The sequence below is a fragment of the Myotis brandtii genome, unplaced genomic scaffold (genome assembly GCF_000412655.1).
Source record: "Myotis brandtii unplaced genomic scaffold, ASM41265v1 scaffold10, whole genome shotgun sequence".
In the NCBI taxonomy this organism is placed as follows: domain Eukaryota; kingdom Metazoa; phylum Chordata; class Mammalia; order Chiroptera; family Vespertilionidae; genus Myotis; species Myotis brandtii.
The window spans coordinates 1,566,500-1,588,741 of NW_005353325.1; the positions used below are offsets into that span (position 1 = coordinate 1,566,500).

At 36.3% G+C, this 22,242-nt stretch overlaps 1 protein-coding gene across 1 annotated transcript in view; it reads left to right on the forward strand.

The window, feature by feature from the left end:
- GABRB1 (gamma-aminobutyric acid (GABA) A receptor, beta 1) overlaps window positions 1-22,242 on the forward strand; it is a 369,308-nt gene that overhangs the window by 127,579 nt on the left and 219,487 nt on the right. Inside the window, exon 4 of the mRNA XM_005853131.2 lies at window positions 20,461-20,681. Coding sequence (XP_005853193.1) covers window positions 20,461-20,681 — 221 coding nt within the window. The remainder of the gene's footprint in view (window positions 1-20,460; window positions 20,682-22,242) is intronic.

Sequence of the window (22,242 nt, forward strand, 5' to 3'; positions counted from 1 at the left end):
GTTACTTCTTTGTCACTTTCCTTTTATTAAAATGATCGCCACTTCATATTCCCCGTGTCCTCTTGGAAAGCATGATTTCTTTGACCTTGCTGGGGGCCAGAATTGCAGATGTATTTGTCATTATAAACTAAAAATATGCTGTTAACTGCACTAGAAAGTTTGTACCAATACCTTTAGCAGCAGTACCCTGGGATGACTTTTCTATGATGTTATGGAATAAGAGCAGCAAGCTAAAATGCTTTTCCCACCTTGTGGCTGGCAGGTGAAAACAGGAGGCTAGGAGGATGTCACCAAAAAACAAGTATTTTCTCTCTCTTATTTTAACTTGTCAATTGAGTGAGCAATGCCCTTCCAGCAGTGCTGACCCCGGGCACACTGTGAATTGTATAAAATGTGTCTTCCATGGATACTCTCATTTTCTTCATCTGCATTGTTTTCCTTCCCTTTTAGGGCATCATGTTTGAAAATGTCAAGGGTTTCTACTGATTGCTCTATCTTGACAGGAGGTACACATGCACACAAATACTTCTAGATATAGATTTTAAAGCAAACCATAAACCATAGGGACAGACAGGCATAATACATTCATTTTTAGTGTGGTTTCCCTAGGATTTTACATATCCTGTGGATACTAATGGTATATGGATGGAGAAAACATTTTGGAGGTGCTCGTGATATCAGAATCTACATGCAATCACCTTCTTCATTGCTGGGTCAGATTGACCTTGTATCTTGGGCTTTGTATTTGCATAGATATTTGTCTTTCAGACAATAAATTCTAAATATACAGTTATATGCTAGTTAGGTGAATAATAATAATAATGTCAGCTCACATGCATTGAAAGGCTTAATACATGCTAGGTCTTCTTTTGTACCTAATGTCCAACAAACTTGTTCCTGTCATAGGGCCTAGAACTATCTCTTACTTCTCTCTGGATCTCACTGAGAATGGAGAAGTTTTATATCTTGTTCATTGTTGCTTTCTCAGCAACTAAAACCATCTTTGCGGCATAATATGCACTGAATAAACTTCTCTAAGTATATGAATAAATACTGCTCATTAATTGTTTTATGTATATTTGTATTTTCTCCCTGCCCATACTAAAGACAGAGACATGATAAATTCCATATCTCACATAGGACCTAAAATTCTAGAACTGAAAATTCTGAGTACTAAAATATTACTGGTTCCCTGACTGGTTTGGCTCAGTGGATAGAGCGTCGGCCTGCGGACTGAAGGGTCCCAGGTTCAATTCCGGTCAAGGGCATGTACCTTGGTTGCGGGCACATCCCCAGTGGGGAGGGTGCAGGCAGCTGATCGATGTTTCTAGCTCTCTATCCCTCTCCCTCCTTTCTGTAAAAAATCAATAAAATATATTTTAAAAAAATAAAAATAAAATATTACTGATAAATCTGACTGAATGATGGATTTATGTTATTGAATACCAAAAACATATATACAACAAAGACAGCTTTAGGAGGTGTGTTAGTTTCCTATACCAGCCATAATAAAGTACACAAGCCAAGTGGCTTAAAACAATACAATTTTTCTCTCAGAGTTTGGAGGCCAGAAGTTTGAGATCAAGGTATCAGCAGGGCTGTGCTCCCTCTGAAGGCTCTAAGAGAGAACCCATCCTTGTTTCTCCCAGCTTCTGGTGGCTCCCGGCATTCCTTGGCTTGGGGCTACACAACTCAAGCTTGGCTTTTGTGTTCACATCATTTTCGCCTCCTCTGTCAACTGTATCTTCCATGTATGTTGCTTATATGGACACTTGTCATTCGCTTTAGGGATCACTGAATAATCTGGAATGATTTCAGAATCCTTAAGTTAATTACATCTGCACTCTACCTTATTCCCAAATAAGTTTACATTCATAGATTCTGGGAATTAAGACAAGGACATATCTTTTGTGGGCCAACATTCAACACCTTATAGGAGGTATGTGGCATACCAGGGAGTATACTACAGCCTTGGAGCTGGGCATAGCTGGATTCAAAACCCAGCTTAGACATTTACCACTAGACCTTTAAATATCTCTCAATCTGTTGTTTTATCACTACACCTGCTTTTATGAATTGCTAAGAATACTATGTGTGATAATGTATAGAAAGTGAATAGAAAAATATCTGGTCCATTATAAATGCTCAAGATATGTTCCCATCCACTGTGGTTGCATGACTCGGTTGGAGTGTTGTGCTATACACCAAAAGGTTGTGGGTTTGATTCCCGGTCAAGGCACATACCTAAGTTGCAGGTTCGAGCCCCAGTTGGGGTGAGTGAGAGAAGCAATAGGTTCATGTTTCTCTCTCACATTGATGTTTTTCTCTCTCCCTCTCCTTTCCTCTCTCTCTAAAATCAAGAAACATATCCTCGGGTGATGATTTTAAAAAAATGAAAAATAAATATTCCCTTCCTTCTCACTTTCTATGGACTTGAGTGAAGGAACGTAATTAGTTCCAGGCTTTCTTCTGAATACCAGTTATAACTTTCACAGTATTTTATTGGCTACTTCTCTTGTCAAAGTCTTCTCAGGAATTATTCTTCTGTGGAATCTCATAATCAAACCAATTAAAAAATATACTCAAGACTAAATACAACAAAAGCTCTTTAAAAATTATAACTAAGCTTCTGTCCTTAAGAGTTTGCAATCAATATTTATTTTTAGATATATGGAGGTAGTTACAAATAAAGGGGATTGGTGATTGTTCCTTGGTATTGCTGGTGGGAGGGGAAATTAAATGGCTCATAAATAGATCACTGTGTCTTCTATGACATTGTATAAAAAAAAAGTATCTGTGAAATACCAGAGATGCTTGCCTCAAGTCCTTATTTTGGCAATGCCAAAAATCTCTGAGATAGACTGTACTTAGGGCAAAATTAGAGTATTAATGAAATTAAAGACTTCAATAAAGGAACAAAATCTAGAACTTTTCAACATGTGAACTTCAAAAAATCCTTATTTATATGCCAAATAAATTAACACAAGCTTGGATGGGGCAGGTGTTCACCATTTCGTAGCTGGAAATTAAATTTACAGTAGAAGTTAAACATACTAGGTGTCTGAATGAGGGCATTGTTTGATCAATTTATTCATCAATGCAAACATCCAAGAATGTTGATAAATGTGTATTATACTCTGGATATTGTGCATAACATGGTAAAAAACAACAACACATAAACACTTCCTTCCTATAAGGCAGAGTCCAGGAGGGAGTACAGACATGTAACTAGATAAATGCAATGTGGTATGCTCAGTTTAATACTAAGGCATAAGAGTAGCATAGAGGAGGGAAGAAGTAAATCCCCTGAGGTTCCAATGCTTAGTAGAATGCCTAGAAGCCCTAGATAATAGTAACCAATCAAAACATAGTTGGTAGGTGAATAAATGATTGCCTTGGGGTGAGTTTCAAATAATAGACATGTCTAAGTCAAAAGTAGTAAGATCCTAAGCTAGGCACTTTCAGCTTGTAAAGAGAATAGCCCAGTTACGATTATTTGAGTTGCTAATACATGGAGGAGTCAGCACCCACAACAGTCTTAGCACCCTAATAGCTGGGCTTCACTGAGAAATAGGATTTAGGATTCAGGATTAGCTCTAGAGATCCTCAGCAGTACCATTCAAATGACTCAGCTACTTGTCTTTGCTTTACCTGTAAACACATCTAATTCCCCTGCTTTTGGCAGCAACCCTTGCTAGTCTCCCTTTTTTCTACATACTGCATCTTCTCTGTGTGTCTTTGTTTCTGCTCCATACTCCTACCTATGTTCCCTTCTGTGTGTCTTTACTTTTAAGAGTCTCTGTTCAGTACAGAGCAAACATAATGTGCAGAATGAATATTCAAGGACAATTTATAGCCCACTGCCCAGTCTTTATAGGTCTATCTTTTAATCAGAGTTGTGGCTAGCCAGGGGAAGTCATTAGACCACAGTATGGTTAAATATGTATAAAATTAATTACTGTGGACATGGCACAACCTCAGAGAACTATTTCATGTACTATATAACAATCACAAAGGGGATGCCAGTAACATTGTGAGAACAATGGAAATAAAGCAACCTGTTGGGGGTATCCCTGAGTTACACTTGCAGTAGTAAGAACTACTATTTGTTAAATATGTAATTATATAGAAAGTGCTATGCTAAGTCTTTAATACATTATCTCAATGAATTCCAATAAAATGATGAGGAAACTGGACCTCAGAAAGATTAAGTGACTTGGTAACAGAGCTAGTAAAAGACAAAGCTTTGAATTCAGTTCTAGTTGACTCCAAATTCTATCCTCCAGTTGTGATACTATTTGACTACAGTTTCTAAAAGTGCAGCTCCACAGTGGATTTTAGGGGAACTATCACAGCTAACAGCACATCATGCTCAACTAAGAAAGGAGTGCTCTTGTATAATGTATTAGAGAGAAGACCGACCTAAGTGCATATGACTGCTTTGTCATGTTATGAACAATCAGATCCCCAAATCTCCTCAGTTGGCTGTTTCCCTGGCCATGGTGACAATGATTTATTCAGTTTATATCAACATATTTAAATCTACTTAACATCTATTGTGTCTATGTTCTAGGTTTTGCAGGCATACAAAGATAAATGAGACATGGGCCATAGCCTCAAAAACATAGAGTAGGAGATAAGTGAATAGCTTAATCATGACCATTCCAAGTGGAATGGGCAAATGTTATAGTAGAGCCATTAACAAGATAACAAAGGCCAGGGTAAGGGAAAGATTAATTTGGCTTGAATCGAGGATTGGAAGGTCTTTGAGGAAACTGGACTAAACCAGTTTAGTTTAGTGGGTAAGTAGGATTTTGACTTCCAAGAAGAGGAAAATACAACCAAAGGCATAGATAAGGAAAAATACAAGAATGTAAATGAAATAATAAGTAACCCTTTGTGTCTATAGCAGGGTACACCTAAGTGAGCAGGTAGTTAAGGGGGGGAAATGTTGGAAAAGTAGGTTGAGAAGATTGTTGAGAACCTTGCTTGTCAAAGAGGCATCTGGACATCTCTTTGGAGGTACAGCAAGTACAAACAATTCAATTGTATTCTTCCAAGTGAATCTTCCCTAAAATACATTGGAGGTACAGCAAGTACAAACAATTGTATTCTTCCAAGTGAATCTTCCCTAAAATACAAATCAGGAAACCACAAAAATACTGCCCATAGTGACTCCATACTAGACTATAGCCATCATTTGCATTCATGTGCAGTTGCAGGGTGGCAAGCCAGCATGAATTTTCAACCACTCTCCTGAAAACTGGGGCTCATGATGGCTATACAGAGTATCCTCTTCAAATATTCCAAATATGAAGGACACTGATTACACACATACATGCATACACTTACACCCAAGAAAGGGGATGGATCGATGGAGAGAGAGATTGTACTGTGAGAACAGAAAGGATTTTTATTGACTTGTCTTTCATCTTGTGGAAGAAATGAGCATGATGCAGCATGTCTATTCATAGATCTCTAAAAACCATTTCTATTCAGGTGATCTTGTAAAATCAGGGAATGCATATATAACATAATGAATATTTAAATGTAATGGGAACCTCAGATCCTCCTGAAATTAAGGCATTTCAGTGACAACATCAGAAGGGGACTGACTCCAAAGGGATGAAAATTGTTACCATGGCAACTCCAAGGCTGACTCATTCATAGAGAACTCCTTAAACTTGTGACATGAGAGAAATTGCTTGAGGAATTTTAACACGGTACCAAAATACACATTGCTCAATGCAGATGAGAAAATACATCAGCATAGCCTTTTTTTCCTCCCAAAGGCTCTTTCTGACATTTTTATATGAGATCTCTCCTGTCCTTCAGTCTCTCCCATGTTCAGGAGTGGGAAGTAGCTCCAGAGTAAGTGTGGAATATTGGAAGGAACTCAAGTTGCTATTAGGAAATAAAATTCAGCATTATGATTGGAGATATTACTTTAGTGGTCACACCATTTGCTTATTCTTGATTTCTCCTCACATCTGACCAGGGGATTCGATTTTCAGTTTGCTTCAGTGTTACATGTTTTAAAAATAAATGTGCAAAACCAGAAGTAAGTTGGAGGTACAGGAAAACTCATAGTACCAGAAAGTAATAGAACTTTCTCTTTCTCAGTCTCCCCCTTTTCCTCTTTTTGTATTCATGAAAATGGCATTTTTATAGGTGACACTAAGACATTTTCAGGCCTACAGTTCCTTTTGCTGCAATGGGAAGAGAGTGTAAAAGGAAACTGATAAAATTGAAAATGACATAAGTGGAGACAGGAGCAGATTTTATAGGATGAATGAAAGCATAGTCATTGCTCATTTAGGAATCTGAAGAACACTTAGGGAATACCCAGGTCACTGTTTCTCAAATTATATTCTGAAAATTAATAGCATACTACTCTCCTTGGAAGCATCTATCAAAAAATAATAAATTTCAGAACAGTTCTCCTCAGAATCATACGCAGTGGCCCAAGTAGTCCTGGTGGAAATTACGTACATTGAGTGTGAGAATCATTGATCTAAGCAATGTACTCACTTTATCAGAAGAGTTCCCTGTCTGGGAATTTGACTTGCCAAAGATTATCCATATGCTTAAAATTCACTTCTCCAGATCCTTAGATTATTCTCTTTAGCAAACCAAGTTTGCCACATGGATTTTTTTTTAAAGGTAACGTATTTAGAAAATAATTTTAAGTGCTACAAAGGTTAGAAAATGACTAAATTAATACCTTTTAAATATGCTTAAAAAGGAATGTGTTGGAATGTGACTCCAGAATTTAACTAGACATTTGATTGGCTGGGTGGTACAATATTCTGATCCGTTTTTGTAGCTGATGTCTAACTTTGAAACATCCACCCACCTCCCTTAGTGGGTGGATAGGACCCACTAAAAAAATAATAATATGCTTTAAAAAGTGAGCTTTACTTGTCCTTTACATCTTGCACTTTACATGAGAAAACACTTTTCTCAGCTAAAGATTGGAGTTTGAAGGGTTATCTATAGATTTGGATACTTATGCTATTCATCCTCAGCAATACTCCATCGCTTGAGTGATGACAGATGAAATGCCTTGAATTCACACACTGAAACAGCAGTTTATTCTCAGTCAGTGGAAAAAGAAATACTGATACGCACTAAGCTTCTGTCCAGGGCCCTTGTCTTGCCTTAATACTTCGATAATTTTATTTAATCTGGTAGCCTTAGTGTTGATGAGGACTCATTAATCTGTACCCCTGATCTCTCCACTCCCTTCTATCAGCTATAGTATTTATATCTCTACTTTAAGCACTTCAAATTAATATCCAAACCAAAAGCATCGGTGTTTTTCTAAATTTGGTACTTTTCTAGCACCTGCATTCTTTTCTGCCTCTCCCATACCTACAGCAACCAATTTAAATCTATTCTCTTTCCTTGCAATGTTTTATCTCTCTTTTCCCTTTATATGACCCCTGTTTTTCTGCCCCCATTCAGACTAATAGTATGTTAGTAATAGTACCTCCACTGTAATTTTAAATTGTTTTTTAACTGGGCCGGCTGCCTAGGGATTTTTCTCACACTCCAGTCCATTGATTGGACAAGTAGGCTTTGGGCCTTCACTAGACTGCAGGCCCTGTGCTCAGCACTTGGGAATCACAAAACAGATGCACCCTCATGGAGTTCACAGTACAGTGGAGGAAATAGAAGAGCACCCGGTGGACTGCCCTGTACAGGGATGCAGGCTATGATGAGAAGGCGCTGTGGGAGCATATGAGGGGCCAAACCCAAACCCTCTAGCTTCTGATGAGGGAAAAATGTTACAATTTGGCTTTCACTTTGAGGCCTCCATCAGTGGGATAACCAGGCAAAGGGGCAGGAGAGGATGAATGAGTGTTCTAGGCCAAGAAGACTTCACAACAATAGAAAATTCATTGTGTTTGAGTAACTGAGAAGAGACCAGGGTGGCTGGATGACAGAGTAAAAATGGAATCAAGTAAGAAGTGCAGCTGGAGAGACAGAAACAGAGAGAGCACATTGCTTGCCCCTAGGGAATTTGTATTTTTAACCTCATAACATTGTGGGCCCATTGAAAGTTGAAACTTCGGGGCAACATAATCATATTTGCAATTTAAAAAATTGAAATAACACTTTACCTGCCACAACAAATGGATTAGGGAAGAGCAAGACTGAAAGCAGAAGGCTAGTTAGGAGCCTAAACCCAGTAAATCAGGTGAGAAATGATAAAGGCCCAACTAGATTATAGCAGCTGTAAATAGAATAAAGAGATATTTTTATGAAATAGAAGTGCCAGGTTTTATTGATTTATTTAATGTGAAAGGTAAAGAAGAGAAAAGAGTCAAGAAAGACTCTCAGTTTCTGATTTGATCAATAGGGTGGATGATTGTTTCACTGAGAATGGGGGTGGAAATGGAGAAGGTGATTTCAGGGTCAGTGGTCATGATTCTGTTTGGGGCATGGATAGTTCCTTCTTTTAGCATTCCATCATCTTGGTGTTAGAGGCATGGATGTAGAATATAGTAGCCCCTACCTTCAACCAAAGAATGCTCACCCACTTCTCCTAGAGTGTTAGGCAAAATAAACACAATCTAAAGGAAGAGATTCTTAACCTGTAGGCATGTGCCAAGTTTGCTTTTCATCTGACTGTCAGAAATAATTTCTAGCAAGGGAAATATAGTTGCTGCTTTAACTAATGATTAAGGAAGCTTTTACTTGGAAGTGGTAAAATATTTTTTAATGTGAAAGACATTCTACCATCAGAAAATCATTCTCTTTTCTGTACTCCTCGAGGATTATTATGGAACAAAAATGTCATCTTTCCCTCAGCTAACATCTGAAGAATCATCCAGAGCAGTGATGAACAATTGATTGTGTTTAGCATTCCATGGGGATGCTGCGGCCCACGGATAAGAGCATGGCAGTGGCCTTCATTGTCACCACCAGCTGATGAAGGGGAGTTCATGGGTAAAACATCAGAGAGGACTAAAAAGTCTACATTAGAACTGAATGTTAATGATTAATTGGCATCCATAAAAAAGCAAAGAAGAAGTCAGTCTTAAGAGATAAAAGCCATGTCCTAGGATGAAAACCTTTTGTGCTTGTAATACATACTTAGGACATTGCTTGTTATGTGACACAGTGGGAAGAACTAGGAATTTAAAGTAAGACAGAGTTGGGTTCAAAATTGCAGCTCTGGCATTTCCCAGCAGAGTTGCTTTGGATATTCCTAAACCTCAGTTTCATCTATAAAAAGGGAATGTTAAATTCAACTTCATAGAGTTGTTGCAACGTTTAAATAATATATAGGAAACACCTAATAAACTACTTGTCATATAATTAAACCTTCAGTAATAGGCAGCTCTCATTAAACTTGATAGCTAAAGAGAATAAAAAAATATGTTATGTACTAACTTGTTATGTAATGTGTTAAGCTACTTGGTTTTCCTTATTTATTCAACTATAATTTTCAAAGTTTTTTTTAGACTATTACATACCTTATTTCAATTTATTATTCCAGCAGACTTGCTGATCATTTTCCTGCCCATCACATATATAAGAAGATTGATTTTTCAGACTAGTTGACAAATTTGCTTCAAGATCACAGAACTAATGAACAATGAATCTTAAACTAGATTTCAACTTTCTATTTTAGGCAGACACCTAGTTGAGCCCAGCCGGTGTGGCTCAGTGGTTGAACGTCAACCTATGAACTGGGAAGTCACGGTTCATTCACAGTCAGGACACATGCCTGGGTTGCAGGCTCGATCCCCAGGGGGTCATGCAGGAGGCAGCCGATCAGTGATTCTCTCTCATCATTGATATTTCTATCTCTCCCTCTTCCTTCTTCTCTGAATTCAATAAAAAATATATATAAATTTTTAAAAAACTTAGTTGATAGCTCAATTTTTTTTGGCATGATGTTAGCATGGAGGTCTTATTCCTCGTTGGGTCCAGTCTGTTTGTACTTAAATATGCATGTTTGATAATGGACCAACGATGACTATGAAGTTACATGAGAGGGAAATTAAATTTATCAGAACTATTAGCTTTAGAATTTACAAACCATTCTTTCCACGCTTCCAAAGAAATTTCTAGAGTTTGATTTTTTTTCCCTTCCTCTCTCATTATATAGCATAGCATTGCCAAGATCCTTCCCTGCAGCAGTCTGCCAAGTCACTTTTTAGCCAGATCCAATAAAGGACCAACAGAAATTTGAGCAGATGCTCAAAATGAGTTTGAGCCACTGGAGATGGCCAATATGGGTATTTATGTAGCTCTTTGGTTCTGTAAACCTAACCATGTTTTTTATAAATTTGAATTTAGCTCCATATTTAGAAAATGGTGCTACCAAAGAAGCAGACTGTGGTTTCATTTTTATTTACTTTAGCAAGTTATATTAAACTCCTGAGAATAGTATTATACTAGGCTAAAGGTGCAATAAATACCAGTATTTGATATCTATCTATCTATCATCTATCTATTGAAAAACAGCGCTTTATTGCAGAATTATTTATAGTTGTAAAAATTTTGAAACAACTTCAATGAACATTAATATAATTATGATTAATTTCCATATGACAGTGTCTTTGTAGCCATTAAATGGAAGAAGCTATATCTCTACCCATTGATTTGGAGGAATTTCTGTGCTGTACCATTAAGGAAAGGAAGATTCACAGAACTGAATATAATGCTATATTTTATTTAAAAAATATTTTTATTGATTTCAGAGAGGAAGGGAGAGGGAGAGAGAATCATTGATCGGCTGCCTCCTGGACGCCCCACATTGGGAGTTGAGCCTGCAACTTGGGCATGTGCTCTGAGGGGGAATTGAACCATGACCTGCTGGTTCATAGGTCAAACTCAGCCACTGAGCCATGCCAGATATATTTTAAAAGTAATGACAAAAGCTCCATCTATATGAGCATGAGCAACACACAAAGTGTTGCCCACCAAAATACCAATTGGCTAGTGAAAAAAAATGGGATGGAGGAAGAGAGGTTGATAAGCAATAAACAAATAAAAAACAGATGAATAAATAAATAGCTGTGGAAAAGGTAACAATTTTCATGATTAAAAAAGTAGTATATATAGAATACTTTTTTTTAATTAAGTAGATAGAAAAGGTATTCACCAAACTTTTATTAAGTGAACATGATAAAGTTGACATTTGGGTATTATAATTTGCTACCCATTCTGTTTGGAGAGTTCCTTGGGGTCCAAGAGATCATTACCCACAGTCTCCTAGAATTAATAATTTGGTGGAAATCCATCTTCCCCTTTGAAAGTCTGAAAATAAGATTCCTCAGAGTTAGCTAAGGATTTCTTCCTGGGAAGGTATTTAAAAGTTCTAAGAGATTATCAGAAATATTTGATTACTAAAAGAGAGATTACTGCATCCATTAACAACCCCTCCTTTTCCACCCTATAACTTTTTAAAAATATGAGAGAGAGAGAGAAGAGAGAGAGAGAGAGAGAGAGAGAGAGAGAGAGAAACATCGATGAGAGAGAACCAACGATTGGCTGCCTCCAGCACACCCCCTACTGGGGATTAAGCAGTGACCTGACCATGAATCAAGCTGGTGACCTCTTGGTGCATTGGACAACACTCAACCAACTGAGCCATATCCACCAGGGCCACCCCATTCATTTTGTTAAGCATTCCTAAGGTCTTATTCTCCTCCAACAAAACAGTTCCAGACCTAAAATCCTTGCTGTTGACTACTCTATACACATTGCAAGATCACAAATCACAAGAGAAAACTATGTTCCTGGGCTAGAAAATTATGACAATTTTTTTCGTCTCTTCTAAGTAGTGTGCGTGTGTGTTTTGATCTTAGTTTAATTCTGATTCTCATATCCTATCCCAGCTTAGCTCACTGCATAGTTGGCTTTTTCGAGTTGCCCTGAGTACCATATACTGCTTACCATTCTGGTCATATATTCATAGCTCAACTCAGAATGGTCAACCGCCACATTCTGAATATTTCACTAGATCCTCCATGTAGCTGATTTGATTTCTGCTCTTATTTAGATATTGGGGAAAATAGAAACACTAATTTTTTATGATCCTCTAGAACTAAGGAACTTTGAAAATAATCTAGTGTGTCATATATAATTAATTATATTGTTTAAAATGTCAGTGTAGTTTATGAATCATTTTCCTGATAAATTAATCATCAATCTAATATTATTTTATTTATAGTTTTGAATATTGACTAACTTGTAAATGAGCTTGAAAGTTTCACTGAATAGAGATCCATTTTTAAAGCTTTAGTATAAATAGGCTTATACTTCCAAAGTGTTGGAACTATCAATGAAATTTCACTTGATATACTTAAAAATGTTGAAAGTCAGTGTGAATTCATTCCTAAAGAGTAACTTTGCTTTTAATGCCAGGTGTTTTTACCATCTTCCAGAAATTTATCAATTTTATATATTAGTGGGAGCTATAGACTCATTAATCTTGAGTGATTTGAAAATAGAATTCTGGATTATTAATTTTTTAGTTAACTGAAAGTCCCTATGTATATTATCTAAGGGCGACCAGTTTTTCAGAATTTAATATGAGTTTGCACTAACATCCTTAATGCTGATATCAGGTGACCCAAAACACACAGCATTACCTAAGTCACACTTAGCTAACTTATCTGAGCAGCTGCTATCCACTGTCCACTATGCTAGGGCCTAAATATATAAACTTGTGTCCTTAAGGAGTTCAAAATCTAGTGGGACTGAGAAGTAATTACAAAATAAGTGCTACAATCAAAGTAGAAGAGTGTTGTGGGAACTCAAAGGAGTGAGTGACTAATCTTAGAATCATATTTCCCAGGGGTTCTGTCCTCTTCTCACCTTGCACTGTCTCCATGGTGAGCTAATCCATTTCCAGGGCTTCATCTATCAACGTGACTCACATAGCTGTTTGTTCTCCCCGAGTCCTGTTCTGGCCCATAAGGACTTACTTGGTACCTCTACGTTCAAATGCCACAGACACCCACAAAACAAACCAGCCCAAAATACATTAGTCATCCTCAGCTCCAAATCTTCAGTTCTCATTGTTATCTTACTCACTAAGGTCAGAAACCAAGTGGTCATCTTTGATGCTTCCTTCTAAATCCCCGATCAAAAGGTCACCAAATTCTGCCTTTAAGTGTTTCACACACTGTTTTCTCTTCTTCACTCCCTTGTCAGGGATAACTCAATTCTGACTTATTTATCTATTCTGCAGGTTAATACCAGAGCTTGTTAAACTGATATTCTCCTACTTAATAATTTTGTCTCCTTGAGTAGGTAGCTGCCAATAAAGAAAAGTGGAACCACTCCAAGTTCTCTGAGTATGTGGATTGGAGGGAATTTCATGCAGGACTTTGGTTACACGGGTGATGGAAGAACTAAGAAGCCTACGGAGGGCAGCGGGCCAGCTTGGAAACAAGCAATGCTGAGTCTCACCCACTGGCCTATGAGTTACTTGAGGCAGGCAGGGGAAATGTATTCAACTTTTTCTCCTCAGCATCTGGTATAATACAATTATTTAAATACAGGGGTAGGCAAAAGTAGCTTAACAACAATAATAATAATACATAATGCAATAATTGATAAATAATAATTCAAGAATAAATTCATGATTTGTGTACTCACAGCTATACACCTATTTTTGCTCACCCCTGTATAGTCAGCAATCATTAAATGTTGACACAATGAATTAATTACTCTAAGAACCTAAGATCTTTTTGACTGAGAAGTTTCTAGAAAACTGTCCCTGCTTCAGGCCCAACATTTCAATATATCTTACCATGGAAACAACTCTAATTATTTGAGAATTTGAGTCTTTAGATTCTAGAACATAAGACATTTAAACTGTTACCAAATGAAACAAATATTTTATCATATCCATTTTAATAAATTGGATTCCTTGTATAGAAAAATGTTATATTTTTAAAGAAAATGAATATATATAGTTTCTACAATAGATATTAAATTACAAATGCTGAACTTCTTATATTGGTGTCATCTCAGCCTCATCTAGTGAGACTCTCATCTAAGGCTTTACTTCAGAACACAAGTACCTACTTTAGTTGTCATGTCAATGTCATATGTGTTTCATATATCAGTGTGCCCATGTGACTCTCATTTGGTATAGGCCTATAACTCTTAATGTTTTTATTCACTGACAAAGTTGATTAATTACAAAATTGTTCAGAACACAATGCAAGACTGACAAAAAAAATCTGACTAGACAGATGGATGAACCAAATGGGGTTATTTAGGATGAGACAAAGGTAAAAAAAGATTATGATCTCTGAGGCATAGCATGAGGCTACAGTTGGTAAAAAAAAAATACCAATAATAAATAAGAATGTGGGCTTTGGCAACAATAAGAATGCCTGTATTTTAAAGATACAACAGAACATGGCGAAGGAGTAAGCACAACAAACATATGCAGAATGAATATTAACATAATACTAAATGATGGTAAGATAAAAGTTTAGACATTAACAGCCTATCTGCAGATACAATGATGAATTTCTGTTGCAGATATACATAATGGTGACAGTAATATGCAAAACATTAATTTAAACTGGAGGTTCCATTAGAAACAGATGTTGTGTGGTTCATTTCAATTACAGCTTATATTGGTTTATTTGTCAGGCCATTTATTACTATACTTTGTTTTCATGAGATGCAAATTGTATGGTTTTCTTTGTCCTATATTTACAGGAGGTATTACTTATTACACTTAGTCTCCAGGTTACTTCTTCATTGTGGTTGACAGAGAATTATCTTGATAGAAGTAAATGTTTTCCTTCTCTCTCCTTGTTCTCTTGGTTAATAAAACTAATATGTCTTCCCCACCCCTTTTTATTCAGTCATTTAGTAGCTCTGGGTCTCAGATTTCTCATAATACCTCTTTCTTTTTTTTTTAAATCAGGAGATGGACCAGATGATTGTTTTTCCTGGGTTTCCTTAATGTGTATAATTATTGTTTAATGAGATTCTAATATGGATGTTGATCAGCATCATTAATATGGCTCTTTCTGATTAGAGGAAATAAAGATGGAATCAACTTAGCACAAGGAAAGTGGAGTTTGTCATAATGAGACAAGAGCACTCATTAGAGGTTGAATTATTGAACATGTCCAGACCTCATAAGAACTAGAAATAAAAAGTAGAAAGTCTCCGTGAACTTGGTTGTTCATGCTATAACAATATCAGACCCTTCCTCTGATGGCTATTTTCTGCATCTTTATTTTCTTTCTTCCTTTGTAGGCTGGCTTCTTCTTTTCATTCATAATCTCTCCCATCTCAAAACCTCATAATAGCAGTGCAGCCCTAGTTAATATCATGACCTTTGCACTGGCCATACATCTCTCGTCTCAGATCCTTTAGCCAATAGCAAATATCTGGGAGAGGACTCTGATTGATCTGTCTCATCTTTTTGAGCCAGGCACAAGTTTATTGCCTGCCTGTGGATCAAGTGCTCTTAAGTAAGATATCTTCTACTCTCCATTTTCAAGGTGGATGGGGACAATATTAAATGATATAGAACTTGGCCTTGCTCAACCAGCAAAGGCTGTAGACAGGGCAGTTTCTATCACAAAGGGACTGTAAAAGTGGTAAACAACAATGCACAGCTCTACTACAGTCCTCCTTTGGGAGAAAACAACCTTAGCTTGGGAAAGAGCAGATATTGAGTTCATCTACAATGGAAAAATAATTTTCAGGAAAGAGGGGTTTGTATTTGGGACCCCTTATAATGTATATTCACATGATGAAAGATAAAATACAAATGTGTGCAAGAATCCTGGGAATACACACACACACACACACACACACACACACACACACACACACATACATACATATATGTAACCTGATTGTATATGTGGCCTTTTTAAAAATTTTTTTTAATTTTTTAAAAATTTCTTTATTGATTAAGGTATTACATATGTGTCCTTATCCCACCATAACCCCCTATGTGGCCTTTTTTGAAATAATTTAAAAAGGAGGGGTTGCTCGCATGGGCCTTATGAATGGATGCAATATTGTAAGATGTTAAAGCACTATTTTGTCTCTTTACTAACAAATTAGACTGAAATGTGCTGATTGTGGAGGCAGCTAATAAGGGATGCTCACTTTTCCAATCCACTATGAAGTCTTCTTAGAGCTCATACTGGTAAAATGCATACCCCAATATATCTGCCTAACACATAACTCTTTTCCCCTATTTGGGTGCTAGATAATTAATGGATTTTTATCAAATGATTTCTCGTGGTAAAGTGGCCAATTATACATGATCTAATGCCACCACTCACAAAGTGTCAAGGGGTATATTAAAGTCTTGGGGTAGACATATTAGAGTACATACTTTTCATAATAAATAATGATAGAAGATTTGGATATTTTTTTACTGATACTAAAAAGAAAGATATATTCATCTAATGTAGGGTTTCTTAACCCTGGCACTACTGACATTTTGAATCAAATAATTCTGTGCTGAGGTAAATGTACCGTGAAGTGCAGTATATAGGGGCATCCCTGGCCCTCCCCACAGATGCGAGTAGCACACAGCATTACTCCCAGTTGTCACAACCAAACTGCCTCCAGACGTTCCTAATGTGCTCTGGAGGAGGGGGGGGGGGTCAAAATTGCCCTGAATTTAAACTGCTATTAAAACAAGTGTAATTTTTATTCTTCAAAAGAATGACTTTCGTTTGTTGTAAGTATTTTCTGATTTCTTTAAACATTTTTAGATTTAAAAAGTATGCCCTTCTGGAGCTCGATTGAGTACTCCAATTTGCTATCGTCTATCTTCCTTTTCCTCAATGAATTGAATTTTGTCATGCCTGAATTAGCCTGACCAATTTCATTAGCTATCTCATACCCATTAATCCCATTAATTTGCCTCAGTATCAAAGAATCCCCTACGGCCTGTAGTTTCTAAATATGCCCCACTTCCATTTAAGGAGTAGCTTGCAAACCTGAAAAAGCAGATTGGATACTTGTAAATATACTTGGGAAGAAAAATTATTTTAGTGGTTTCCACCAAATTATTAATACCTTTGATTTTTTTTCTGAATTTTCACTCTCCCTGGAGTGCTTGCACTTTGAACTATTGAAGGATTAATAGAAAATCTGTTGTATGAGGAAAAAAATACAATAATTTTAATCTTTTCATTTCTATATAAAAATAGGATACACCAAAATGATGTCATAGGCTTTGTTATATTCAGATGTCACTGTTCATATTTATATTAAGCTTTAGAGGGAAAAAATAATGCATTTAAGGCACAGTTTATTATCTCTCAGACACGTAGATCATAATGTCTGTCATAGAGAATTTGCTGATCTCACAAGGTTTGGAGAAGAATGGTGATAGTAGATATGAAGGCTTATAAAAACCACAGTGCACTCTCTGGGAGAAAGAGATTATTGTCTTGAGTAAGGTACAATGTAGATGGTACAAAAAGAAGAGATTGCTGTGCTTTAGGTCTTTCCAAAATGTTTATCATTATCATTAACTTCAAAAAGTTTTTATTAAGGTTAGGAATCTCATATGTCTATATTTCATTTATCATATAATCAGGTTATAGATTAAAATAATAACCCTAGACATGCTTAGGAAGAAACATTCTGAAGGGTACTTGTCCCACATCACCCATTTCCAAATGTAACATTGGAGCGTAAATTTTCACTGAATTACTTCTTATTGAAAATAAGGTAAGTTATTGCTTTAATTTAAAACCATGATGTGACTTTTAGTCAATGTTTATTGAAAATAGTGTGAGTTGTGTAGAGCAAAGATCTTACTGCATGTGTATAGTTCTTTCTCTACGGGAAACAAAACAGTTTCCAGAAAGAGAAGGGAAAATCTACACACACCCACAACCCCCACCCCTCCCCCCACACACACATTTAAATGTATGCAGAGATTACTCCTGCTTACATTATGTTCTCCTTTTCACTCTCCAATGTTTACTTACCACAAACTCATATTTTAATTATAGTGTATATTATTACAGTTTTATTTTGTCATTATAATCTTTCATACTTGACAATAATAAATGTTTTCCCAGTACACATTAAAACTATTGAGGAGACTATGGAGTAAGAATTTCACTTCATGGTCTTATTCTGAGGAAATCCTTCGTAGCACTGGTGAGATTCTGGAAGTTTATGGGTATTCAACATGAGTATTTTTTCCTATTTATTGAATTTATGGGGGTGACACTGGTTAACAAAATTATACAGGTTTCAGGTGCACAATTCTACAGCACATCATCTGTACACTGTCAAGTCTCTGTCCATCACCATTTATACCCCTATACCCTTCTCCTCCTCCCCTCACCACCGTCCCCCCACATTGAAACATGTATTCTATTGCTAATCATGCTGATTCCTATGGCAGAATTTACAATAACATGTCTTTGGCTAGTTATTACTTTTCTTACACTGGCTGAATTACAAATAAGAAACCAACACCAAAACTTACAAGTGATCACAGTTGGTTGCTTATTTTCATGGTCAAAGAGGTCCTCTGCCTACAAGTACTTTAATAAGCATCTCTTTAGAAATAGAAATGCTTATGAAAATGAATATGTAATTTGGAAGTATGATATAAATCTTTAAATAGCAATGAACAATTTTGAAGATAATATTTGTGTAGCATGTTATAGTTTCTAAAGTACCTTCACCATAATTTTCCCAAGTAATGCTCACAGTAAGCCAGTAAAATGCTATTATTTCTAAAATGAGGCATTCGAAATACAAGGGGTTAGGTTAGTTGGTCATGGTTACATAGCTCTGCATGTGGTAGATCTTGGAATCAAGGTATTTTGGAATCTAAGATGCAGAATTTTTCTAATTCATTTCCCTCTGAAAAGGTATGATGTTAATAATTTGAAGAGAACACAGATAAGAATGGTAGCAATTAACAAGAGAATTGTGTATAAACCTGTGGGTTCCTTTGTAATTGAAGGTAAGGTGGAAGGAAGTTTTAGACATTTAAAGGGAATATTGCATGATTAATAGCAAATAGCATATATCCTTGTCATTGAACAAGAAATAATAAGCTTTGAATTATTGCAAGATGGTTTCTGAGTAAATAGTGTAAGCATTCTTGAATATAATGGTTAAAGGACACTGAAACTCATTTTCCAGGCTGAATGTTGTGTTATTCTTAAGAAATGCATAAATATCCATCCAGAGATCTAGATAAAGTATAGTTTGCCCACATGTGAGGCATGATGTGAGTCAATGTTTCTCAACTAGTGAGTGGTATGTAGTGTACATACCACTCTGTAAAGCAATGGCAGTACACCAACATTGTGATGTCATTGCTACCATTTATTTTTTTAATGGACAACTATCATTTGTATTATTGGATTTCTTTAACCCCGTCTGATGTGGCTCATTTGGTTGGAGCATTGTTCCATACACTAAAGGGTGGTAGGTTTGATTTCCAGTCAGGGCACATACCTGGTTGCAGATTTGATCCTCAGTTGCACTGTAGAAGGCAACTGATCGATGCTTCTCTCTCACACATCAATGTCTCTCTCTCTCTCTCTCTCTCTCTCTCTCTCTCTCTCTCTCTCTCTCTCTCCTTTCCTCTCACTGAAATTAAAAAAAATTATAAAACCAGAATATACAAAAACAGACAATTACAGATCTAAAATAATCATTCCCTTTCTATAATTTTTAGTGTAACCTTTTATAGGAGGTGAGAAAGCAAACTCAAGTACAAAGCTATCTCTGACCTCAAACAAATTCCTGAAACAAAGCAGGGATGAGGGTAAGAGAAGAACTAGTGAGCAGTTCCACCACTGATGTCATTCTCAGGCCAAATAAACATCTCCATCCAATGCTTTACAAACTACCTTTCAGGACTATTAGACAAGTTGTCATTTCTAGAAAGATTCAGATAATGGTATTAATAATCTTCATAGGGAAAACAACAGTATTCATTCAAAAGGCATTCACAGTTTGCAAAACACCCTCTCCTTTTACGTGCATACATTTTTAGTTATTACTTAGCAAACATTCCTTCCAAACATGTAGTAAATATAATATCCAGAGGTCGATTTTTGTGAACATGGCTGGGTATAATTTTCCTTTTAGACCTTCCCCGTGATATCATCACCTTAACGTCAAATATTAAAATCCAATTAAATGTTTTTTTCCTATGTTGGTGGGAATGGCTGTGCATGTATCTAATTATTGCTGTAGCACCTCTAACCTATTGGTTGCCTTGTGCTTAGAGGTGCAGATGTCATTATACTCACTCAAATGTATCCTCTTAAGGGACAGCAGGACGGGACCATGTGTCTCTGGGCATTCACAATACCACAAGCTATCACCTTCTTAACAAAAGTCCTCAGATGATGATGATGATGATGATGATGATGATGATGATGATGATAATGACGACGATGACAATAAATTCTTTTTTTGTTGTTTGTTTCCTTTATTTCACAGGATTATACGCTCACCATGTATTTCCAGCAGTCTTGGAAAGACAAAAGGCTTTCTTATTCTGGAGTCCCGCTAAACCTCACGCTAGACAACAGGGTAGCCGACCAACTGTGGGTACCAGATACATACTTTCTGAATGACAAGAAATCATTCGTGCATGGGGTTACAGTGAAAAACCGAATGATCCGGCTGCATCCTGATGGAACAGTTCTGTATGGGCTCCGGTGAGTGGCTTGTGTTGCATGTTTTACTGTTGTTGTTGTGTTTTGTGTTTCTTTCTTGAGGAAATGGGCAGAGGGGAGAGAAGCAAGTAAGAAAATATCTAGAATCTTTTATCTGTATAATGCAATTATATTAAAAACCAGAAAATCTCTTTTGGAACCATTTGAGCTAAATCTAGGCAACTTTTTCCATTGAAGGTGAGTGAATTATTTGCCTTAAACTTTAAATAATAAACAGTAGTAAGAAAATGTCTTTGCCAGACAGAATTCACATCTAGGTTATTGTAGAAGTTATCTATATTTTTAACCAATTGCTTAATTATCTTAGAGCCACCTAGACTGAACTGTGTTCTAAGTATTCAGTATAACTACTTAATTATAAAAGGGAATTGGGTAACAATATTTTAAAGAAGTAGGACAATATTTGTGGTGACTTTGAGAAGATCAAAAGTGTGTTTTTTTCTTTAATTCTTGATTGTTTAAAGTATTACATATAGTATTACATATGTATTCTTTTTCCCCCCATTGACCTCTCCCCAGCCACCCTCACCCCCCAGCACATGCCCAACGTGGTTTTATTCCCTGAAATATCTATGTTTCAACTTGTATATTTAGGTATATGATTCATATTGAATTAATTTTTATTACATGTGAGGTAGGGATTGAGGTTCAGTTTTTCCATATGGCTATCCAGTTATTCCAGCAACACTTATTGGTGCCTTTGACTGAATAAGTAGGAGTCTATTTCTAGGCTCTCTTCTCTTCTATTGTTCTACTTGTCCATCCTTAGGCAGTTTCATAATACTTTAATTGCCATAACTCTGTTAAATTACCAAGTCAAGCCCCACAACTTTGTACTTACTGTTTAAGATTATTTTGGATATTAAAGGTCCTTTGCATCTGCCTACCGAAATAGACTGCTGGGATTATAATCAAGATTGCACTGAATCTGTAGGTCAGTTTGGGGAGAATTGACATGTTAAAATTATAAAGTCTTTTAATCAATGAACATAATATATCTACATTTAGTTAGATTATGCTTAATTTATATCAGCAATGTTTTACACCATAGTGGATTTTGTTTTAATTCTTTGCATCTTTGAGAATCAAGTAGAAAAGAGGTATCATACACTTATAGAGGTCTATTATTTTATTTTATTTTTAAATTAAATATTTCTTGTTAAGATTATTACAGTTGTTCCTCTTTTTTCCCCCTTGAGAATCAAGAAAAGAGGTATCATACACTTATAGAGGTCTATTATTTTATTTTATTTTTAAATTAAATATTTCTTGTTAAGATTATTATTACAGTTCCTTTTTTTCCCCCCATAGCCCCCCTCCACCTGGTTCCCACCCCACTCCATGCCCTTATCCCCCGCCACTGTCCTCATCCATTGATGTAAGATTTTTGTCCAAACTCTTCCCGCACCCTTCACACCCCCTTCGTCCTGAGAACTGTCAGTCCACTCCCTTTCTATGTCCCCACTTCTATTATATTCACCAGTTTATTCTGTTCATCAGATTTTTTATTGACTTAATTTTTAGATTCACTTGTTGATAGATA